Source organism: Pristis pectinata, chromosome 26, assembly GCF_009764475.1.
Source record: "Pristis pectinata isolate sPriPec2 chromosome 26, sPriPec2.1.pri, whole genome shotgun sequence".
In the NCBI taxonomy this organism is placed as follows: domain Eukaryota; kingdom Metazoa; phylum Chordata; class Chondrichthyes; order Rhinopristiformes; family Pristidae; genus Pristis; species Pristis pectinata.
In genome coordinates this window covers 28,260,452-28,284,738 of record NC_067430.1, presented here as the reverse complement: position 1 = coordinate 28,284,738, position 24,287 = coordinate 28,260,452, and the positions used below count along the sequence as shown (strand labels likewise).

Below are 24,287 nucleotides of genomic sequence, written 5' to 3'. Positions count from 1 at the left end.
GGACTTGGACAGGTTGGGAGAATGGGCAAAGAAGTGGCAGATGGAATATGATGTAGGGAAGTGTACGGTCATGCACTTTGGTAGAAGGAATTAAGGCGCAGACTATTTTCTAAACGGGGAGCAAATTTAGAAATTGGAGGTGCTAAGGGACTTGGGAGTCCCAGTGCAGGATTCCCTCAAGGTTAACCTGCAGGTAGAGTCAGTAGTAAGGAAGGCAGATGCAATGTTAGCATTCATTTCGAGAGGACTAGAATACAAAAGCAAGGATGTAATGCTGAGGCTTTATAAGGTGTTGGTCAGACCACATTTGGAGTATTGTGAGCAGTTTTGGACCCTATATCTAAGGAAACATGTGCTGGCATTGGAGAGGGTCCAGAGGAGATTTACAAGAATGATCGTGGGAATGAAAGGGTTAATGTATGAGGAGCGTTTGATGTCTCTGAGACTGTATTCGCTGGAGTTTAGAAGGATTGGGGGGGGGGGGGGGGGGGGGGCGGGATCTCATTGAAACCTACCAAATACTGAAAGGCCTGGATAGAATGGATGTGGAAAGGATGTTTCCAGTAGTGGGAGAGTCCAGGACCAGAGGCACAGCCTCAGAATAAAAGGACGTCCCTTTAAAACAGAGATGAGGAGAAATTTCTTCAGCCAGAGGGTGGCGAATCTGTGGAATTCATTGCCACAGACGGCTGGAGGCCAAGACACTGGGTATATTTAAAGCGAAGGTTGATAGATTCTTGATCAGTAAGGACATCAAAGGCTACAGGGAGAAGGCAGGAGAATGGGGTTGAGAGGGAAAAATAAATCAGCCATGATCGAATGGCGGAGCAGACTTGATGGGCCAAATGGCCTAACTCTGCTCCTATGTCTTCCGGTGTTATGGACTTCACCAATCACAACCCCAGAACACTAAACCCCTTCCCAACATGTAACACCTACCCGTCCCATTGCTTAATGTCCCTCCACCAACAACTGCCAATCACATGCCGGATTACTGGGCTACACCCAAATGTGTACCCTGATGGGTGACCCATAACCTCCAGCACTCACACCTCAACCTAAACTCCCAGCAATCACTGACCCAAACACTCCCTACAACATCAGCCAGAACAGCACCCTTCAACAACCAAACCCCAAACAATCCCCACAAAACCCCGCCGCAAATCCCCCAACCAGCCTCACCAGCTCCTCTACTCAATGGCCCAATTGCCAAGCCCACCCCCAACACTTTGGTCTCAGTAGCTCCACCCCGAAGCTCAGTGAGATGAAGGGGGAGAAAGGTTTCATCTCTCCTGGCGCTGGGTCAGTGGCACACAAAGCCTTGGGAATTTAATGCCAGCTTTTCTGGGGCTTCACCCAGCAACAATACATTGAGTGACCAGCCACATAGGGACTGTTTAATATGCAATGACGGGCTCCAACAGAATTTGAGGTGACATCTTCCATTCACTCCCAGGAAGATGAGGCTTAAACCAGCAAGCCTGTATATGGCTAGAGTTGTCATTCATACAAAGAATGCCTGGGATTTGAGGCAGAGTGTCCTTGTGTAATTATGTAACATGAGTGGTACCAATTCTACAGGTGAGACATCAGTGGTGAGGCAAGGAAGTTTAAACAAAACTCCTCTAGTCTCTCAGGAGTGTATGAAAGATTTCATGGCTCTATTCCAAAAAAACAGCTAGGGAATCCTCCCCAGTGTCCTGGCCAGTGTTCAACTCCCACTCGTGATCAATAAAACTGATCACCTGCTCATTAATACATCACTGCTTGTGGGATCTTACTGTGCACAAATCCAAATGGTTCAGCATCTGACTCACCAGGCCCCAGTTCCCACACTCCCTTTAACACACCAGGCCCCAATTCCCACACTCCCTTTAACACACCAGGCCCCAGTTCCTGCACTCCATTTAAACTCATGGGAGCCACAGTTCTTGCATTCCATTGAAACTCTTCCAGTTCTGTTTCCTATGGTCTCTTGAAACTTACCAGGGCGTTGTTTCTGTATTCCCTTTAAGCTTACTGAGTTTACTGGAAAACATGTTATTCTGCTGTGTATCATCTGAAAACAGGTGAATTTAAAATGTGTTGTAGTTACAAGTCCTAACAGCATCCAATAATCTGGAAAATCTTCCAGTCCAACGTCACAAAGTACTGAGCATACTGTACATTCCTTGGAACTGATCAAAAACTCTTCCAGCATCCTGACCAATACTAATTTCTCAGCCAACACAAGCAAGCAGATGAACTTATCATTTACGGTTCTCTCCAGCTTACAAAGGGATTCCGTTCCTGTGAACTGTTCATAACCCGGGCAGTTCAGAAGTCAGAAATGCGACTGCAAACCAAGTTCCCACCCGGCAGAAGATGCCTCCAGTTCCACAGCGGCCGACAAATCCACCCCGTCGGTCTCCCAAATGACATACATTAAGGGCCGTGCATAAATTGGGCATTCGTGAGCTGTGGAGGCTGTGTATTTCACAGCCTTAAGATTAAACAATCAGAAATTAAACATTCAATATAGAAAAAACTTCCTGGAGACCAGGGGTTTACATCATTAAACATAAGCTCCATTCCTTTGTTATACTAGTTTGAAATGATCACAGATTCGAAAATGACATCAAGATATAAATTTCATTGTATTGATTTTATTCACTGCTCCCACAGAACTTGCTCCCAATGTGCACAGTCTGTTTCCCAGGGTTGGGGAAGCAAGAACTGCAAGGCACAGGTTTAAGGTGTGAGGGGAGGGATTTAATAGGAAACTGAGGGGCAACTTTTTCACCCAGAGGGTCGTCTGTATGTGGAATGAGCTGCCAGAGGAAGTGGTTGAGGCAGGTACATTAACAACATTTAAAAGGTACTTGGACAGGTACATGGATAGGAAAGGTTTAGAGGGATATGGGCCAAATGTGGGCAAGTAGGAATAGCTTCGATGGGAATCTTGGTCGGCATGGACCAGTTGGGCCAAAGGGCCTGTTTCCATGCTGTAGGACTCTATGGCTCCATAACTGAAACTTCTAACCTCTCTTTTCTTTTCCAGTGCCCCCACCTTTCCCTCATCAGACTCATATCTGCAGCCTCCACCCAAACGCAGGCACCTCACTTGCTGATGTTGTAAATAGTTTCAAATCTTCAGACATCAGCCTCTTCCTTTCAAGCCTGCCCACCATACCCAGAGGTTCCCCCTTCCCACCACACCCTAATCCTCCATAACACCCTGTCAGATTCATTCAATCACACACACACACACCCCCAATGTCACAAGTGTCATTCTCTGTGACGGCAAGACTGGGCAAACCATCCCCCCCCTTTCTCCTGATTTTAAAACCCACCCCTTTGTTTTGAATTCCTCCATCATTTCAACCCTGCATTTCTGGAACTTCTTCTGAGATTTTTGCATTTCTACCATGGACTTGTCTCTGATTTTGTCGTTTTTGCACGAAGGTCTTGTTTTTGCAGACTTTGTTCTCTCTCTCTTCACTGTCTTGTATAATTTATGTATAATTTATGTTCTGTGTGTTGTCTGTACCCACGTGCCTGTGATGCTGCTGCAAGCAAGTTTTTCATTGTACCTGTACCTCACCGTACTTGTGCACGTGACAATAAACTCAACTTGACATGATTTCTCTCCTCCTGGTCATCCCCCATTTAACCCCTCCTCCACTGGTGCCCACAACATTAATCCAAGTTTACTGTTGACATAGGCATGCATACACAGTGTATAAATACTATGAACATTAGCTTTTTGCATTACAAAACGAGGGCAAACGTAAGTTAACTCTTCTGTGCTGTCCTGGTCAAATCACGTAGATGCCACGGCCAAGAAAGTTCACCAGCACCTCTACTTCCTCAGGAGGCTAAAGAAATTTGGATTGTCCCCTTTGACTCTCACCAACCTTTACTGATGCACCATAGAAAGCATCCTATCTGGATGTATCACAGCTTGGTACGGCAACTGTTCTGTCCAGGACCACAAGAAACTGCAGAGAGTTGTGGACACAGCCCAGCGCATCACGGACACCAGCCTCCCCTCCTTGGACTCTGTCTTTACCTCTCGTTGTCTTGGCGAAGCAGCCAGCGTAATCAAAGACCTCACCCCCCCCGGGACATTCTCTCTTCTCTCCTATTCCATCGGGTAGAAGATACAGGAGCCTGAGGGCACGTACCACCAGACTTAAGGACAGCTTCTACCCCACTGTGATAAGACTATTGAATGGTTCCCTTACACAATGAGGTGGACTCTGACCTCACCATCTACCTTGTCGTGACCTTGCACCTTATTGCACTGCACTTTCTCTGTAGCTGTGACACTTTACTCTGTACTGTTATTGTTTTTACCTGTACTAGATCAATGCACTCTGTACTAACTCAATGTAACTGCACTGTGTAATGGACTGACCTGTACGATCGGTATGCAAGATGAGTTTTCCACTGTACCTCGGTACAAGTGACAATAATAAACTGATACCAATACCATTTTCTCTGTAACTGTAACACAATATTCTGCATCCTATCTTGCCTTTCCCTTGTACTACCTCAAAGTACTTATGTTTTGAAATGATCTGTGTAGATGGCTTGCATTATATCTTGCATTGTACCTCTGACAATAATAACCCAAGACTAATAACAAACTTAAATTAACAATTTAATTAAAATTAGAAAGTTCCTAGGCTTTTGAATTTCCTTTCCACATCTTTACTTCTCTCCTGATTCATTCCACCTTAAAACCAGCCACCTGCAAACCATCCCAATATTTCTTTACGTGTGTCGGTGTCAAATTTAGCCAGGTGCAGCATGGATCCCTTCTGCATTGTGCTGTGAATTTCATGTTGTACCATGTGAGGGAGCTCCGAGACTTTGCCATGAGTTTCTACGTTGGACCAATCACTTAGTTTGCAGTTCTGGTCGCCCCATTACAGGTAGGATGTGGAGGCTTTAGAAGGGGTGCCGAAGAGGTTTACCAGGATGCTGCCTGGATTAGAGGGTATGAGCTACAAGGAGCGGTTGGACAAACTTGGGTTGTTTTCTCTGGAGTGGCAGAGGCTGAGGGGAGACCTGATAGAAACTTATAAAATTATGAGAGGCAGAGCTAAGGGACACAATCAGAATCTTTTCTCCAGGGTAGAAATGTCAAATACCAGACGACATGCATTTAAGGTGAGAGGGGGAAAATTCAAAGGAGATGTATGGGGCAAGTTTTTTTACACAGAGAGTGGTGGGTGCCTGGAACGGGCTGCCAGGGGAGGCGGTGGAAGCAGATGAAGACAGCCACATGAATATGCAGGGAATGGAGTGAGAATATGAATCGTGTGCAGGCAGAAGAGATTTAGTTTAATTTGGCGTCATGGTCAGCACAGACACTGTGGGCCGAAGGGCCTGTTCCTGTGCTGTACTGTTCTATGTTCTATATTCCATATCATTCAGCAAGGAAATTAGGAACCATACTGTCTTCCAATTGGCTGAAGTAGGTGGTACGTTGTCAGGGAAGAGTGTGTCAGGTGACCAATAGGATACAGGGTGGGGCAGCTGATAGCGGGAGGTCATACGATGAAACTCCAGGAATATGTCCAAGCCGGTAAAGGAATGGATCCACTAACAATCTGCTGGAGGAACTCAGCGGGTCGAGCAGTATCTGTGGGAGGGAAGGAACCATCAATGTTTCAGGTCAAAAGCCTGCATCAGGGCTCCAAGGAGTCAGGAGTCTTGTGTCTCCAAAGGAATGGATCCCTTCCTGCACCCTCATCCCCCAACATTGGATCAGGCCGATGCTTGGGGGAGCCTGGTTCTTCTGTTAGGTTCATTACATTTTACAAGGTGCCAGAAATACTCACTTTTCTCCCTTGGCAGAAGAGCCAGAAGTGGCTCCAAAGAAGACAGTCAATGCCAAGGACTAGCATGAGGAGCTGAGAAGAACCACTAGGTGCCAATAATGACCCAGAAAAATATGTACAACAGGGGCTTATGTCCATGACTGCACATGCTTACCCCATGACATAAAGGATGCACCTCCAAGGGGTGGAACGTTTAAATTCCTGCACACATCCCTGGTCAGATCAGGAGTCAAGGTTGGACGTTCAAGCAGCTTCGGATTACTGTCAAGGCTCTCAGGTTGGGTCAGGCGGCTCTTCCTGCAGGAACACCTCTTGGAATTGGTGACGATTTGTGCAGAGCTGCCATGCCCATCCATCTGCCAGCAAGTCACATGAGAAGCTGTCTCTGGACCCAAGACTTGTAGAGCTGATGAAGGACCATCGAACGTTGCTAAAAAATCGCAGACAAACACCACCAACAGAAAGCTCACCAGTGCCTCTACTTCCTCAGGCCACAAGAAATTTTGTATGTCCCCTTTGACACCCACCAACTTTTATTGATGCACCATAGAAAGCGTGCTATCTGGATGCATCACAGCTTGGTACGGCAACTGCTCTGTCCAGGACCACAAGAAACTGCAGGGAGTTGTGGACACAGCCCAGCGTGTCACGGAAACCAGCCTCCCCTCCTCGGACTCTGTCTTTACCTCTCGCTGCCTTGGTGAAGCAGCCAGCATAATCGAGACCCCACCCGCCTGGGTCATTCCCTCTTCTCCCTTCTCCCATCGGGCAGAAGATACAGGAGCCTAAGGGCACATACCACCAGGCTCAAGGGCAGCTTCTATCCTACTGTGATAAGACTATTGAACAGTTCCCTTATACGACGAGATGGACTCTGACCTCACGATCTACCTTGTTGTGACCTTGCACCTTATTGCACTGCACTTTCTCTGTAGCTGTGACACTTTACTCTGTACTGTTATTGTTTTAACCTGTACTACCTCAATGCACTCTGTACTAACTCAATGTAACTGCACTGTGTAATGAATTGACCTGTACGATCGGTGTGCAAGACAAGTTTTTCACTGTACCTCAGTACAAGTGACAATAATAAACCGATACCAATACCAACTGCCGATCCAGGTTCATTCCAGATCCCCAGCCACATGTGCCCCAAGTGCCCTCTATAAAACCTGCACCATCTGGGACAGGTAAAAGTCAAAGGAGAGTCTCCCTCAGGGATACTTCATCACAGAAGTAAGGCAACCCCCGCATTATTGGAAAAACGTCCACATTGCAATTATTTGTGATGCAAAACAACATCACCCGTGGAGGTGTCAAGAGAAAAATACAGTTTGTATTTATTTAATTGTTTCTTTGACATAAATACCTTGACAGCTAATTTTTATTCCATACCTCAGATTTTTGGTAGTTATTTGTGAATTTTGTAAGGACGAATTTCTGTTACTCAACTGCTGTAACGTGGGGGTCACCTGTGATCAGCTCCTGGGCTTTGTTTGCTCATCACTCTCTGATCACAGCCAAGCCCCACAGTAGGGAGGTTGGATGTTACAATGCTAAGGCTGAGGGTACTGATCCCTGGGCAACACCATGAACCTCAGCACCCCAATCAAAGAACAGTATATGCTGGAAACCCCAGCAGGTCATGCAGAGAAACAATCAGAGTTTCAGGTTGAGGACCTTTCCAGCTTTTTCTGTTTATATTCCAGAATTTCAGCAATTGCAACATTTTTGATTTTCACCCCAATCAAGAACACAGCTTGCATGTCTCCCTTTACGTCTCTCTCAGCCAACTGAGACTCTTCACCTCACAATCTCCCTCGTTATGACCATGCACCTCATTGTCTACCTGCACTGCACTTTCTCTGTAGCTGTGACACTTTATTCTGAATTCTGTATTGTTTTACCCTGTACTACCTGAATGCACTGTTGTAATGAATTGGTCTGTATGAACAGTATGCAAGATCGGTACATGTGACAATAATAAACCAATTCCAATTCCAATTCCAACTACTAATCAACATCACAAACCAACCCCCAACTCTCCCCAACAACCTCTTAATTCATTAGAGGTAAATTGGTATATTATTGTCACATATACCTAGGTAAAGTGAAAAATTTTGTTTTGCATGCCATCCATACAGATCATTTCATCACATCAGTGCATTGAGGTAGTACAAGGGAAAACAATAACAGAATGCAGAATAAAGTGTCACAGTCACAGAGAAAGTGCAATACAGGCAGACAATAAAGTGCAAGGTCATAACGAAGTAGATTGTGAGGTCAAGATTCCATCTTATCATACTAGCGGACTGTTCAATAGTCTTATAACAGCAGGATAGAAGCTGTCCTTGAGCCTGGTGGTACGTGCTTTCAGACTTTTGTATCCTGACCGATGGGAGGGGGGAGAAGAGAGAATGCCCGGGGTGGGTGGGTTCTTTGATTATGTTGGCTGCTTTACCAAGGCAGCGAGAAGTGTAGACGGTGTACATGGAGGGGAGGCTGGTTTCCGTGATGTGATGGGCTGTGTCCACAGCTCTCAGGAAAGAAAACAATCTCTTGCTAATTTTCAAATAAGAGTCTAAGTCAAGTGATGAGGAAGTACTGGCGATATATATTACCAAGTCAAGATGGTTTCTGACTTGAAGGGGAACCTACAGGGGGCGATGTCCCCTTGTGTCTGCTGATCTTGTCCCTTTCTAAGTACCTGTTAATATTTTCCCTGATTACTTTCTTATAAATTTACCACCACTGGCCACTAGTAACCAGGAATGTCCTTACAACCATTCCTGATCAGGGGTCTCACATTTGTCATTTTCCATTTCACTTGCACCCACCCTATATCTAAGAAAGACTGAAAGCCCTTCGTCCTCTTCATCTTCTCTTCCATCTGGACCTGGCAGTTTATCCACTTGAAATATAACCAGAAAATCCTGGAAACGCTTGGCAGATCTGACGAAGGGTCTTTGACTTGAAACGTAGAACATAGAACAGTACAGCACAGGCACAGGCCCTTTGGCCCACTCTGCTGTGCCGAACTAATTAAACTAGTAATTAAACACCTAACTAAACTAATCCCTTCTCCCTACACAATGTCCATATCCCTCCATTCTCTGAACATTCATGTGACTGTCCAAGAGCCTCTTAAACGCCTCTGTTGTATCTGTCTCCATCCCCACCCCTGGCAGCGCATTCCAGCCACCCACCACTCTCTGTATAAAAAATTTGCCTCGCACATCTCCTTTGAATTTTCCCCCTCTCGCATTAAATGCATGCCCTCTGGTATTAGACATTACAACCCTGAGAAAAAGATACCGGCTGTCTACTCTGTCTATGCTTCTCATAATTTTATAAACTTCTATCAGGTCTCCCCTCAGCCTCCACTGCTCCAGAGAAAACAACCCAAGTTTGTCCAAGCTCTCCTCATAGCACATGCCCTCTAATCCAGGCAGCAACCTCTTCTGCACCCTCTCCGAAGCCTCCACATCCTTCCTACAATGAGGCGGCCAGAATTGAATGCAATACTCCAGATGCGGCCTAACCAGAGTTTTATAAAGCTGCAACATAACTTCCTGACTTACCACCTTGTCAACCTGCGTGACCAACTCCGTTTCTTTCTCTGAAGAGGCTGCCTGACCTGCTGTGTGTTTCTAGCATTTTCTGTTTCTGATTTCCAGCATCTGCAGGATTTTTTGATTTCTTTTTAAATCTCATCCACCCACAGTGTTGCTGGCCTATCCAGCACATCTGTCAATCAGTTTACATTTATCATTGCTTTTTCACTGATCTTTTGTCAGCAACCCCTTCCTTTGTAAACATAAATACAATGTACTCATTAAGTAGCTAGCTTTGCCCTGTTTCTCTAATATATCACCTTTCTCATCCCTAATCAATCCCATCCCACCCCTTCCCACTTACTTCCATGCAAGTTCCTTTTTACGTGAATTGCCATTACATTCTTCTTAGAACAGAAGAAAGTAACAGAAGGATAAGGCCACTCGACCCCTCAAGCCTGTACCACCATTCAATATGATCATGGTCTACACCAGGCCTCATTTCCTCCTCTGTGCCAGTTCCCAATGGCCCTCAATTCCCCCTTTACTTACCCTACCCTCCTCCTCTTTACTTCATGATGCAATCACTAAGAAAGCACACCAGTGGCTCTACTTCATTATGAGTTTGAGAAGCTTTGGTACGTCAAATTTCTACAGATGTACAGTGGAGAGCATCCTGACTGGCTGCATCACCACCTGGTATGAAGGCTCCAATGCACAGGATCGCAAGAAGCTGCAGAGGGTTGTAGACTCAGCCAGCTCCATCATGGGCACAACCCTCCCCACCATCGAGGACGTCTTCAAGAGGTGGTGCCTCAGGAAGGCAGCATCCATCACTAAGGAACCTCACCATCCAGGACAAGCCCTCTTCAATTTACTACCATCGGGGAGGAGGTACAGGAACCTGAAGACCCACACTCAACATTTTAGGAACAGCTTCTTCCCCTCCGCCATCAGATTTCTGAACGGTCCATGAACCCATGAACACTACCTCATTATTCCTTTTTTGTACACTACTTGCTTAGTTTTGTAATTTATAGTAATTTTTATGCCTTTGCACTGTACTGCTGCTGCAAAACAACAAATTTCATGTCATATAAGTCTGTGATAATAAACCTGTTTCTGACTCTGATTCTGAATCTCCCAACTATTGTACACAGCCTGGTTCTAGCTTGAAGCAGGAAAAGACAAAATGGTGGAGGAACTCAGTGGGTCAGGCAGCATCGGATCGAGACCTTCATCTGAACTGGGCAAATGAAGGGTCTCGACCCGAAATGTCGACCGTCCACTTCCCTCCACAGATGCTGCCTGACCCGCTGAGTTCCTCCAGCAGTTTGCTTTCTGCTCCAGATTCCAGCATCCGCAGATTATGTCTCCTCGTGCATGCATCTTGTACCTCCTTTGTTTCGTCATGTTCTCTATCTTCCTCATTATCAGGGAGCCTTGAGATCCCCAACATTATAGTCTGCACCTAACACGTCTCCTCCTTAAAGATATCCATACAGACTTTCCTCTCGATCTGTGTTTCCATTTTACCCTGATTGATTCCTCTCCCTCTCTTTGAAGTTAGTCTCTGTGCACCTGCTAGAGCCTCCTTCTAACTTCCTGTCTGTCGTATGAAATCTATTAGTGGCCTGTAACATTATAACACACCACTGACAGTCATGCTGCATGCAGGAAAGCCAAACAGAGTCCATATGATGACGGCAAGATCTATTTTTAATGTTCCAATAGAACTACTGCTACAGGATACTGTGTCCCATCAAAGGTCAGACTCTGGGACGTGCACGTCGGGAAGTAGGAATTACTCCTCTCTGTCCTTGGCAAACTGGCACAGCAAGGACCAAGGTGAGTAGCTTTCTCTCTTAAAACACAGAAATTACTCACTGTTCTGATGAAATGGCAGCAAATCATGCCATAGGTAATCTCATAACTGAGCTATTTCAGTGGTTAGTTTTGATAAGAATATGCTTCTTACTCACAACCTGACTCAGGTACAACATTTAGATTCCGGTATCTCCCTGGGGGGTAGCAAACTGATGCATTATTTGTGGACTTTTTAATGAGACTGAAAAGAGAAAGAATTTCCTTGTGAGTCTTTGGAACTTGTCACCACAGTGAATTGCAGAGGCAAAGTCCTTAGGTTATTGGAAGACCGAGATAAATAGAAGTGAAGCCAGGGTTTAGGAGGAAAGGACAGGATTGAGGAATATCAGATCAGCCATGATCCTATTGAGCGGGGGAGCCAGACTGAAGGGCTGAATGGCCTCCTCTTATAGACTGGAGGGCGCAGAGAGCCCACATGCAATACTACCCAAAGAGTATGAATGGATTCCAGTGTTATATGTAAACTGGAAAGCCTTGGCTCTTTCATTGATTATCCTCAACCCCAGCGGACACAAAGCCATTGGCAGCTCTCCGCATCTGGAAGGACTCACTTCTGAGCAGCTTTGATATCCGACTTTGCATCTGGTCACCACTTGGAGACAGAGTCTCACATCTGGGAGATTGACAGAAGTTAGGAATCCTGAGAATTTTCTCAAACTTCAGTGCTGTGAAAAAGAGAATTGTGAATGTTTTCTGGACAGAGAAATCCTGGGCAAGAGGCCATTTGGGTCGGCAAAAGCTCACCAGGACAGAGTAAGTGTAGGAACCTAGATTCATCTAGATTCCAGCATCTGCAGTCCTTTGTTTCTCAAGTGTAGGAATCTTCGCTCCTATCTGGCAGTTCCCATTAACCTTACGAGCAGGGTCCCCACATGTAAATTGGAGAACTGACAATATACTGAAACTCCTTCCCAAAGCTAAATACTAGAGGTGCTCAAGGTCTGGAACAAAACAGAAACTGCTGGAGATGTTCAGCAGTTTAGGCAGCGTCTGTGGGGAGAGGGAAAGGGTTAATGTTCCTGACAAAAGCAGGTCTGACCTTCTGAACATCTCCAGCATTTTCGGTTTGACTCCAAGAACTCTCTCTCTCTATCCAACACCACATTGACAAAGTCATGGAGGTCAAAACAAGCCTTTGGCTCACCGAATCATTTTACACTAATCCCACCTTAATCCTATTTTATTCTCCCCACTTTCCAATCAACTCCCCCCAGATTTTACCACTCACTCACACTCTAGGGGCAATTTACAGCCACCTATTAACCTACTAACCCGCACGTCTTTGGGATGTGGGAGGAACCCAGAGCACCCGGAGGAAACCCACGCAGACACAGGGAGAACATACAAACTCTACACAATGGGACCACTGTCCCCAGAGATTTAAAAGCAGTTTACTACCACTTTATGGGATAATATGTAGGGATATTAAATTCAGACCTTACCAGTAGCACTCACATCCCCAGACAGAATTAAGAATCTACATCAGTTCATACTGCTAAGTTTTACACAGGAATGCCAAGATGGTTTTTCTAATAGTACGTTTCTGGTTTGTGGAGAAAGTGTTTTTGATAAGTGAGTACTTTAGCCAACTACAGGTTCTGCGTTCTAATTGGACAAACCTCCAAGGGCAACCTAAAATCTTGATCTATGAAGGAAGCTTAGTGTATACATCAAAAGGCCACAATGGTCAGCAATGCGTTCAAGTTATGAAGAGCAATAAAGGTGAGCTTCCACAATGGAACAAGAAAGTAGGAGCAGGAGTAGGCCACTCGGCCCCTCAAACCTGACCCACCATTCAATGTGATCATGGATGATCTGCCCCAGGGACTCCTCAAAGGTCATTGAAACCTCGAGCCAGCCCCTGAAAGCTTTCATGATAATCAATTGCAATGTCTGTGGGTAGAAGGTAAAAACAAGGGCAATAAGAATGAGGCAAATGTGATCTTCAGTTTGTTGTTCACCCATTGTAACATTTTTCACTTCAACCCATTTGCTTGTGGATGTTCCTTTAGGAAGCTCTGGTTTGACTGCTTGTAAACCCGCAGAAGGTATGGTAGAACTCCTCGGGTTGGCATGGGGGATTAAACGTGGCTCCCACATTTAGGGAATGGTCACATGGGCCGATTGAGAGGATCTCCAACTACCATGGCTTGGAGTTTTTATCCATTTATGGGATACGGGCATTGGTGGGAAGGTCAGCATTTTCTGCCCAACCTTAATTGCCCACGAGAAGGTGGTAATGAACCACCTTCTTTGACCGCTGTAGGCCTTCTGGTGAAGGTACTGTCAGCCCTTGGACCCAGTAACAGTGAAGCTACTGCAATATAGTTCCAATATAGCTCCCTGCTCCTGTGTCTTTGTCCCCCTTGGTGATAGAGGTTACAGGTTTAGAAGAGGATGGTTAAGTTCTGGAATTTTTTATCCCAGAGAATGTGGAGTTTGGGGCCAATCGAGATATTTAAAGAGTAGTAGATAAATCTTTGAAAGATCATGGAATTGAGGGCTCTGGGGAACTGGAGCAGAAGAGGGGACAGGTACATGGATAGGAAAGGTTATGGACCAAATGCAAGCAAATGGAACTAGCTCAGGTTGACATGGATGAGTTGGGCTGAAGGGCCTGTTTCTGTGCTGTATAATTCTATGATGCCATGATGCCTGGGAGCAGATCACCCATGATCATACTGAATGGAGGTACAGGCTCGAGGGGCCGAGTGGCCTCCTCCTGCTCCTATTTTCTCATGTCCTTATATTGCACTTCAGTGCAAGTTAAAGGAATGCACGTTTCTGTCCCAGAAATCATAACTTCCTCATGCTGATTACAAATACAGAAAAACTCCATTAAACCAGCACACTCGGGAATTTGGTGGCGATGAGCTTGCAGATTTTCCAGACTATTGGATGTTACTCTGATTGACAATCCAATTTTAATTCACCCATTTTAGATGTTACGAGCTGCCAGAGGAAGTGGTTGAGGGGGGGTACAATAACAACATTTAAAAAGTATTTGGGCAGGTACATGGATAGGAAAGGTTCAGAGGGATATGGGCCAATGGGACTAGCTTAACTGGGCACCTTGCTCAGTATGAACGAGTTGGGCCAAAGGGCCTGTTTCCATGCTGTATTACTGTATGTATATACGTAAAATAGTAGATTTTCCACTGAACACAGTAAAGTGAGAGTTGGAAACAGAACGCAGTGCAGAAACTGGGTCACCCGTGAGTTTAAAGAGATCCCTGATGTGTGAAAGGGAGCGTAGGAACAAGCACATCGTAAGCCAGATGCCGTAACATCAGAATTTTCAAATAGTTGGATAGTGGATAATGAGTTTTACTGCCAACCATCAAAGTCAACACACAGCAAACAATCTGCTGGAGGAACTCAGCAGGTCGAGCAGCATCTGTGGGGGGAGAGGAATTGTCGACACTTCGGGTCAAAGCTCTGTGTCCTGATACAGGGCCCCACCTCATTCCTTCCCCCCCCCACAGATGCTGCTCGACCCGCTGAGTTCCTCCAGCAGATTGTGTGTTGCTCCAGATTCCAGCATCTGCAGTCTCTTGTGTCTCCAATGTACACACACAAATAAGTTTAGCTCTTTGTGTCCTTCGTATTTCCTTTATTAAATTCCCAACCCTTTGTGGTTTCAGAGATGAATAACTTTGGATACAGCTTCCCCCAGTGTGAGAAAGACTGGCCTTTATTTGACGATGTGCCTGAGGAATGCAAAAGTATCCAACAACCTTCCTTGGTAACCTCAGAAGATACTGATCTCAGTGATGATTCTGACAAGATCCTGCCCTCTCGCCACAAGCGGAGCAGAAGGTTTAACTTCCGCAAGTTTCCTCAGAGCCCCGGCAGAGACACATCGGATGGATGGAGAACAATAGACAGAGAACTGGGAGGGCCGGTGTTGAAAGATAGAACAATCCCCCCTTTGGAAAATCGCTTTTCTCCAGAAAATCAGTGGCAGCTGGATCCTTACGAAGATGTTTGGTCCGGCAGTGAAGAGGAATTGGAACTGGAAATCGTGAATCAGTTTCTCATGGCTAGAAGTCAAGTGATGTCAAATGACAATTCACCTGGGAGTCCTCAGTTAGTCCTGATTTCTGGGAAGCAGGTTCATTCTTCCAGGAGCCAGTGTCCCATGGTTTCTCCAGCTGAATCCCTGCACTCTTTCCAAGTGTCCACTTCCAGGTTCCATAACCCAGTACGCCAGCCTCACCTTGCAAAAGCCAGCGTTGGACCAACTACCACGCTGGAGATGAACAACTACATAAGAGATGACCTTCACAACAACTACGACCCAAACCATTTAAAGACAGCCAAGGGCGAGCTCTTAGATACCGGATTTGAGCACACGCAAGTCACTCAGGAATCCGGAAAAGACGAGGAGGCCCTCCAGGAGTTGCAAGAAGATACACGGATACAAAGCCAGTACAGTAAGGACAGCCAGCACACTGCTGGTGGCGCTGAAGGTCATTGTCAAAGCATGCTTTGGGAGGATCCAATTGCACAGACCTTTGTCACTGTATCAAATGACAGCCAGTTTTTAACAACCGGGGAGCCATCAATGGTTACAGGATCAATGCCTGCAAATTTATCTGCAGAAGGAGAATGCAAGACAGATTATACCATCACTGTCCCAGAAATGTATGAGTATTTTTACACGGACAATGGAGACAAAAGGAATCAAACCCCTCTCTTCTTGCACCTGCCTTCCAAGTATACTGATCAAGACAGCTGCCGGCGCAAGGAAATTAATTTATTGACAGCTATTAAGACTTTTGTATGGCAATACTTACAGGTCACAAAGCAAGAGAAATCAGCATTAGTGCCTGTCAGGACGTCAAACAGATCTGAAAGAGCAAAGGTCGACACTTACTCTGACCCTGGGCTGTTGGATGGGGCGTTGGTGAGGTACTCACCAGTTGACAGAAGCCAAACAATGATGGAAAGCCTTGTGCGGAGAGGTACCTTGTGCAATAATCATTGATCCATGCTGCTGGGGAGATCATCGATAAGGGATTAAGTTGACTGGTTATGTAAACAAGTATGCTTATTCAGCAGGAGGCTAAGTTTGAAGACAATGATATATTTATTGCCAATATAGAGTATTGAAGGTTGGGTTTTGTGGTGTGTTATAAAAGTAGAAGAGTTTCCAATGAAACTGTTGCATGGATCAATGTTCATTTTCTCTCAGTCCTTTGCTTCCATTTAGTAGCAAGCTTAACCCTAAGGCCTCGACTGAAACTCTGGATATGAGCTGAAATCCCACCATAAGAACATCGTTCAAGAAAATAGGAGCAGGAGTAGGCAACTAGGACTCAAACCTGCCCCGCCATTGATTATCACCATGGCTGATCTGCCCCAGGCCTTGTTCCTAATGCCAGCCGGAGAAGTCCAATTTAGTTAACATATAAATCCAGAATTTGGAATAAAGATCTACCTAGAGCAATGGTGACCTTGGGTTGTTGTAACAACCCATTTGTTTCACTATTGTCCTTCAGGGAAGGCATTCTGACACCCTTCCCTTCACGGGTCTGGTCGATATGTGCCTTCTGAGGTGGCCCAACAATCTACCAAGTTCAAGGATGATGAGGGAAGACAATAAATGCTGGCCTTGCCTATGACACCCTTGTCGTGGTTATGAAGAGTAGAATATAGAACAGTACAGCTCAGGAACAGGCCCTTCGGACCACAATGTTGTGCCAAACTAATTAAACCAGTAATTAGAGTCATAGAGTCATAGAACAGTACAGCACGGATACAGGCCCTTCGGCCCAACCAGTCCATGCCGACCATGGTGCCCACCCAGCTAGTCCCAATTTCCCACATTTAGCCTATATCCCTCCTAGCCCCTCCCCTCCATGTACCTATCCAAGTGCTTCTTAAATGATCCCGTTGTACCTGCCTCACCCACTTCCTCTGGCAGCTCGTTCCATATACTCACCACCCTCTGTGTGAAAGTGTTGCCCCTCTGTTCCCTTATAAATCTTTCCCCTCTCACCCTAAACCTATACCCCCTAGTTTTGGACTCCCCTACCCTGGGGAAAAGACTGTTACCGTCCACCTTATCGATGCCTCTCATAATTTTAAACACTTCTATAAGGTCGCCCCTCATTCTCCTACATTTCAAGGATTAAAGACCCAGCCTGGCCAACCTCTCCCTATAACTCAGGCCCTCTAGTCCTGGCAACATGAAACGCCTAATTAAACTAATCCTTTCTGCCTACACAATGTCCATACCCCTCCATTCTATGCACATCCATGTGCCTCTTAAACGCTTCTATGGTATCTGCCTCCACCACCTCCCCTGGCAGCACATTCCAGGCACCCACCACTCTCTGTGTGAAAAACTTGCCCCGCACATCTCCTTTGAACAAGCCCTTCCAGAAATGAAGATACAAGAGACCTCAGATGCTGGAAATCTGGAGCAACACACAAACCACTGGAGGAACTCAGCAGGTCAGGCAGCATCTGTAGAGGGAAGTGGACAGTCGACAGTCCTCTCCTATCAGATTCCATCTTCTTCAACCCTTTGTCACTTCCACCTATCACCTCTCAGCTTCTGACATCATTCCCACTCTCTTCCCTCCCTCCATCTGTCAATCACCCCTCCTCACCTGGATCCACCTATCACCTACCAGCTCTTGCTCAACCCCTTCCCTTCACCTTTGTATATCAGCCATCTCCCCTCTTTCTTTCCAATCCTGATAAAAGGTCTCGACCCAAAATGTCAACTGTCCATTTCCCTCCATAGATGCTGCCTGACCCACTGAGTTCCTTCCAGGAATGCATCTAATTGGAGGTGATCCAGTGTAACAAAGAAAGAGACCGATTCAGCAAATCTATTGAAAATCATGCAGAAATATTGTGGCTTTGACTCATTCCATTTTACCTTTCCAGCTATATACATGACTCTTTGCTAATCCCTGTTGCTAAATCTAGCCTTCAGGTGATCAGGGAAACAACTGTCTCACCGGCCTAGTCAATTAGTCCCAGTACCTGCAGTGTGGTAGAGCAAAATAATCTCTTACTATTAAAGAAAATATCTGTTCTGTGTTATATATTCTACTGGTATTGGTATTGGTTTATTATTGGTTTATTACCGAGGTACAGTGAAAAACTTGTCATGCATACCGTTCGTACAGGTCAATTCATTACACAGTGCATTGAGGTAGAAGTGAGTACATTGAGGTAGTACAGGGTAAAAGCAATAACAGAATACACAGTAAGGTGTCACAGCTACAGGGAAGTGCATTGCAGGTAGACAATAAGATGCAAGGTCACAACAAGGTGGATTATGAGGTCAAGAGTCCACCTCATTGTGTAAGGGAACCATTCAACAGTCTTATCACAGTGGGATAGAAGCTGTCCTTGATCCTGGTGGTACGTGCCCTCAGGCTCCTGTATCTTCTGCCTGGTGGGAGCAGGGAGAAGAGAGAATGATCTGGGTGGGTGGGGCCTTTGATTATGCTGGCTGCTTCACCAAGGCAGTGAGAGGTATAGACAGAGTCCATGGAGGGGAAGCAAGTTTCTTTTCCTTTACAACTCCTGAGGTAATGTGTCTTAATAACATTTAGAATTTTAGACCTTATTTATCCTTTTTGACTCTGCACAATATCTTAAAAATACCATTGACTTGATGGTCTTCTTCCAACTGTCCATTTTGGGTGATGTTAGAGTCCTGGAGTTATTGAATCATACAGGATGGAAACAGGCCCTCTGACCCAACTCATCCATACCAACCTCGTTGTTGACTTGAGCTTGTCCCATTTGCCTGCATTTGGCCCACATCCCTCTAAACCTCTCCTATCCATGTACTCACCCAAATGTCTTTCAATGTTGTAATTGTACCTGCCTCAACCACTTCCTCTGGCAGCTCGTTCTATAAGCAGACCGCCCTCCGTGTGAATAAGTTGCCTCTCAGGTCCCTTTTAAATCTTTCTCCTTTCACTTTAAACATGTGCCCTCTGGAACCTACGTGGGGTTCAGCGGGCAAGCCTAGTGATGTGTGTGATGCTCTCCAGGTTGGACAGCAGCCAAAGGAAGGTTAGAGTTTAAATGAACAGCCGTAATGGTTCTGATTGGAAGACCCACAAGATTCATCCACCTCAGATCTCTGCTCAGTGCACTGCGCATGAAGCCAAGCTGAGCCATCCAGTGAGGATGGTCTGATGGTCTCTTGACGGGACTGTGGACCAGAGAGATAAGATATAAGATAAGATAAGATAAGATAAGATAAGATATCTTTATTAGTCACATGTACATCAAAACACAGAGTGAAATGCATCTTTTGCGTAGGGTGTTCTGGGGGGCAGCCCGCAAGTGTCGCCACGCTTCTGGCGCCAACATAGTATGCCCACAACTTCCTAACCCGTACGTCTTTGGAATGTGGGAGGAAACCAGAGCACCCGGAGGAAACCCACGCAGACACAGGGAGAACATACAAACTCCTTATAGACAGCGGTGGGAATTGAACCCGGGTCGCGGGCGCTGTAATAACGTTACGCTAACCGTTACACTACCGTGCCTGCCCTATTAGATGAGGCCAGGCCATTAGGCAGTGAGATTGTATGAGCAAACCAAACTCCACTGGCCGTTTCAATCCCCAGGCAGACCCAACTAAGCACACGTTAAACAATCTCAGATCAAAGGTCCAATGGAATCAGAAGAAACTGCAATGTCAGAATCAAATAAATCAGCATTGAGACATTATCTGTGCCTTCAGCTGTCTGTGCCCTCATCTCCAGAATTCCTTCCCAAACCTCTCCAGCTCCCTCCCCATCTCTTATTTTCCAGGATCTGGACATTGCTAGCAGGGCCAGCACTCGGTGTCCATCCCCTATCTGTCCCTGAGAAGGTGGTGGTGGGTCACCTTCTTGAACTGTCTCAGCCCCTCTGGAGAGGATGCTGCTGTTGTGTTGTTGGGCAGAGAGGTTCCAGGATGACGAAGGAACCGCAATATCTTTCTAAACCGGGATGGTGCGTGACTTGGAAAGGAACCTGGAGGGAGTGGGGTTTCCGTCTACCTATTGCCCCTGTAAGTTTGTGAGGGGCTGTCAGAGTAGCCAGAGCAAGTAACCCCAGTGCACTTTGTAGACATGCCTGTGATGCTGCTGCAAGCAAGCTTTTCATTGCACCTGTACCTCACCGTACTTGTGCACGTGACAATAAACTCGACTTGACGTGACTTGAGATGGTGCACACTGCAACTATTCTCTACCTCTCTAACGAAGTGTTTGATCAGACTCACTAGATCTCTCCATGTCTCTATACCTGAGCATTTGCCTTGTCCAACCATTCCATCCTGGGGCCACATCATGAGAAAGAATTGTAAGCTTGGTTATCCCTTTCTTCACATCTAGCAAGAAGAGGTCTGTGTCGGTCCTGCACTCCGAATAATTTGTGTTTATTCTGCTTTGCCTGTGCATCCTGGGCAATGAAATCTGCAGCCTCACAGTCTGACATGTGGAAAGCTGGTGAGTGTTACCTTGGTGTGGGTTAATGTTTGAACATCCCCAATACAAATCATAATAAAGGAGAAGTGCAGTTTATTTTCACCAGAATATCCTCAAATGTAAAGTGTCAATACACAGTTAATAGCAGGACCTACAACAGTGTTGTGGTACAGAGGAATCTTGGAGTCCAAGTCCATTGCTCCCTGAAAGTGGCTGCACAGGTTGATAGGTTGGTAAAGAAGGCATTCGGCATGGGCCTTTATTGGCAGAGGAACTGAGTTCAAGAGTCAGGAAGTTACGTTGCAGTTTTATAGAACTCTGGTTAGGCCGCATCTGGGGTATTGTACTCATTTCTGGTCACCCCGTTATAGGAAGGATGTGGAGGCTTTGGAGAGGGTGCAGAAGAGGTTCACCAGGATGCTGCCCGGATTAGAGGGCATGTGCTATATGGAGAGGTCGGACAAACTTGAGTTGTTTTCTCTGGAGTGGCAGAGGCCGAGGGGAGACCTGATAGAAGTTTATAAGATTATGAGAGGCATAGATAGGGTAGACAGCTTGTATCTCTTTCCGGGGGTCGAAATGTCTAATACTAGAGGGCATGTATTTAAGGTGAGAGGGGTTTAGTTCGAAGGAGATGTGTGGGGCAAGTTTTTTTACACAGACAGTGGTGGGTGCCTGGAATGTGATGCCAGGGGTGGTGGTGGAGGCAGATACAATAAGAGGCATTTAAGAGGCTCTTAGATAGGAACTTGAATGTACAGAGAATGGAGGGATATGGACATTGTGTAGGAAGAAGGGATTAGTGTAGTTAGGCATTTAATAATGAGTTTATTAGTTCTGCTCAACATTGCGGGCCGAAGGGCCTGTTCCTGTGCTGTCCTGTTCTATGTTCCATCTTGCAACAGGCCACACAGAAGCAAATTGTCTTATCTCAATAACCCTTTACTAACAGGATGGCCTCGAGACCAACCAACCCTGAGAAGGTGTAATTGTATTGACTTGGTCTGTTCTTTCGAGGTTTAATTGACGAGGTAGATGGGAACGGCAGGCAGTACCAGCATTGGACGGATAGAGCAGGTGTGGTTGTGGTAATAATGGGAGGTTAGGGGGTGGGGAACGGTTACAAGAGAGGAAGGCAGCGGTGGGAACAGAGTGACGTTAAGTGCAGCACCAGTAGCTGATGCATTTGGGAGTTATGCTGGGGAGATCACGTGTTGATTCAGCAAATCACCTGTCATTCCAAATAAAGGTCAAAGTGACATCACCACTGAGCCTGAGGGATTAAGTTACTGCCTAGTGTAATAAAACTGTAGTTCACCGTCAATAGAAGACAGAAAATTATAACAGGGATAGATCCGCAGTAGTTAAGTATTATACCTACAGGAAGTGATGTGTACAGGGAATGCATGTGAAACTCAATAGCTTGGAAATTCTATTGTGTTGCACAATATTTTTTGAACTATTGTCCCTAAATGTAATTAGCAACTCAGTGTATGCGAAGTTTGTTTCATGGGCTCCTGAACAATTGTATCACTCTTGACTGTAGGATCTGGAGAACTAAGTGCCTTTCCTGGATTAGTTAAAAGGCCTGTCCCCACCTCTCCACCGCCAGGGAAACTCATCGCACAGACTTCATTCCTCCAACATGATCCCATGGTTGAACTTCAAGGGAAGCCCTCCTCCTGTTTTCTGCCCTCATACCCTCTCCCCCTTCACCAACCGCTCCTGCTAATTGATAAAAGCCGGGGGGTCCTCCATTAGGCACCCACCACGCGAGGTCAAACCTACTCAAAGTGTTCCCACTTGGTGAAGCAACAGTCCTTTGGACCTCACTATGCAAGAGGGCTAAGGAGGTTCAGTCACTGAGTACATTCAAAACAGATTGATATGTTTTTCGATCGTAAAGGGAATCAAGAACTATGGGGTCAGTGGAAGAAAGTGACACCGAAGTAAAAGATTAGACTTGATATTTGATCTTTGGTATCTTTATTAGTCACATGGACATCGAAACACACAGTGAAATGCACCTTTTGCGTCGAGTGTTCTGGGGGCAGCCCGCAAGTGTCGCCACGCTTCCGGCACCAACATAGCACGCCCACAACTTCCTAACCTGTATGTCTTTGGAATGTGGGAGGAAACCGGAGCACCCGGAGGAAACCCACGCAGACATGTGGAGAACGTGCAAAATCCTTGCAGACAGCAGCCGGAATTGAACCCGGGTCGCTGGTGCTGTAATAGCGTTACACTAACCACTACACTACCGTGCCTGCCCCACGCCTTCTTGAATGATGGAGCAGGAAGCCTACACTTCCTTCTATTTTTTTATGCCCTGATATTCCCCTTTTGTCTGCAACTTTGCATCTAATCCCCGGATCCTGTGCAACTGTTGCTGCGGGATACAAGATGCAAGTTTTTAATGGCCGTGCACATTGCATTAGTGTTGCTCTGCTGAGGTCCAAAGCAACGTTGGCAGAGGTTCCTGAATGCTTTTGTATATTGAAGAATTTCTAGCCCATGATGTTAGTATGTTTTAGCTGATAGATGTCAAGTGTAGCTTACAGTTTGCAACGTGGAGAGATACCACCCCCCTGGGCAGTTGCTTCAGATCAGTCTCAGCTGGGACTCATACTGGAAAAGTATGCAACACCGGAGTGAGATAAGATGGTGAATGGAGACAGTGCCTCACAGCTCCAGGGACCCGGGTTCAATCCTGACCTCGGGTGCTGATTGTGTGGAGTTTGCACGTTCTCCCTGCAACATGTGGGTTTCCCCCGGGTGCTCCAGTTTCCTCCCACGTCCCAAAAATGTGCAGGTTGGCAGGTTATTTGGGCACTGTAAATTACCTCCAGTGTGGGTTGGTGGGAGAATCTGTGGGGAGCAGGTATTAGAATAATGGTCAGCATGAATTCAGTGGGCTGAAGGCCCTGCTTCAGTGCTGTGTGGCTTTAGGACAGGTAGCCCACGGACCTGTCCCTCAGCACAACACCATGTCTCACCACCCAGGAAAAGGGAGTCGGCGGGAGTGGAGACACATAAATGACAAACAATATTTCATTTGCAACTTGTGTGTTTGTGTTTTTGCAGCCTTCCTGGTGAACCTCAGTGCCATCTCTGCTGTAAGATACTTCAGGAGGCATGTACAAAGTGAAGACTCCAAATCCTTGGTTCTCCAGGATACGATTAAGAGATCGTTGAGATGAATGGATACTTCCGGTTGCAGTTTTCTCTGTCAAATGATTAAACCATTTTAAACAACAGGATGTGTTTGACCACAGTTTTGACTTTGTGTTATTAGACCACTTTATGCTGTTCACTGTGTTAATTCCATGATATCCACTAGGTGAACATATTACCAGCAACACACATCTTGTATGCCGTTCTAGATTTCAGCATCTGCAGCCTCTTGTGTCAACATAATTGCTATCTTTTGGAAATTAATAATAGATGCCGGATATCTTAAACAAAAGCACAAAATGCTGGAAACACTTAGCAGGTCGGTCAAAGACCCGAACATTAACTCTGCTTCTCTCTGCACAGGTGCTGCCTGACCTGTTGAA

At 45.9% G+C, this 24,287-nt stretch overlaps 1 protein-coding gene across 1 annotated transcript; it reads left to right on the top strand.

Annotated features, from left to right (window-relative positions):
- The first annotated feature begins 16,129 nt into the window (after positions 1-16,129).
- On the top strand, positions 16,130-23,949 carry perm1 (PPARGC1 and ESRR induced regulator, muscle 1). Its single transcript, XM_052038971.1, has 3 exons — positions 16,130-16,239; positions 20,638-20,751; positions 23,815-23,949. The coding sequence occupies exons 1-3, from the start codon at positions 16,215-16,217 to the stop codon at positions 23,928-23,930; spliced, it is 255 nt and encodes an 84-aa protein (XP_051894931.1). The 5' UTR covers positions 16,130-16,214; the 3' UTR covers positions 23,931-23,949.
- Positions 23,950-24,287: the final 338 nt, after the last annotated feature.

Bases quoted from the DNA above. Each gene is read 5' to 3' on its own strand.
- perm1 (XM_052038971.1), top strand. From the start codon at position 16,215: ATGATGGAAAGCCTTGTGCGGAGAG. The intron at 16,240-20,637 runs GTACCTTGTGCA...CTTCACATCTAG, and splicing joins GGAAAGCCTTGTGCGGAGAG to CAAGAAGAGGTCTGTGTCGG. The intron at 20,752-23,814 runs GTGAGTGTTACC...GTGTTTTTGCAG, and splicing joins GTCTGACATGTGGAAAGCTG to CCTTCCTGGTGAACCTCAGT.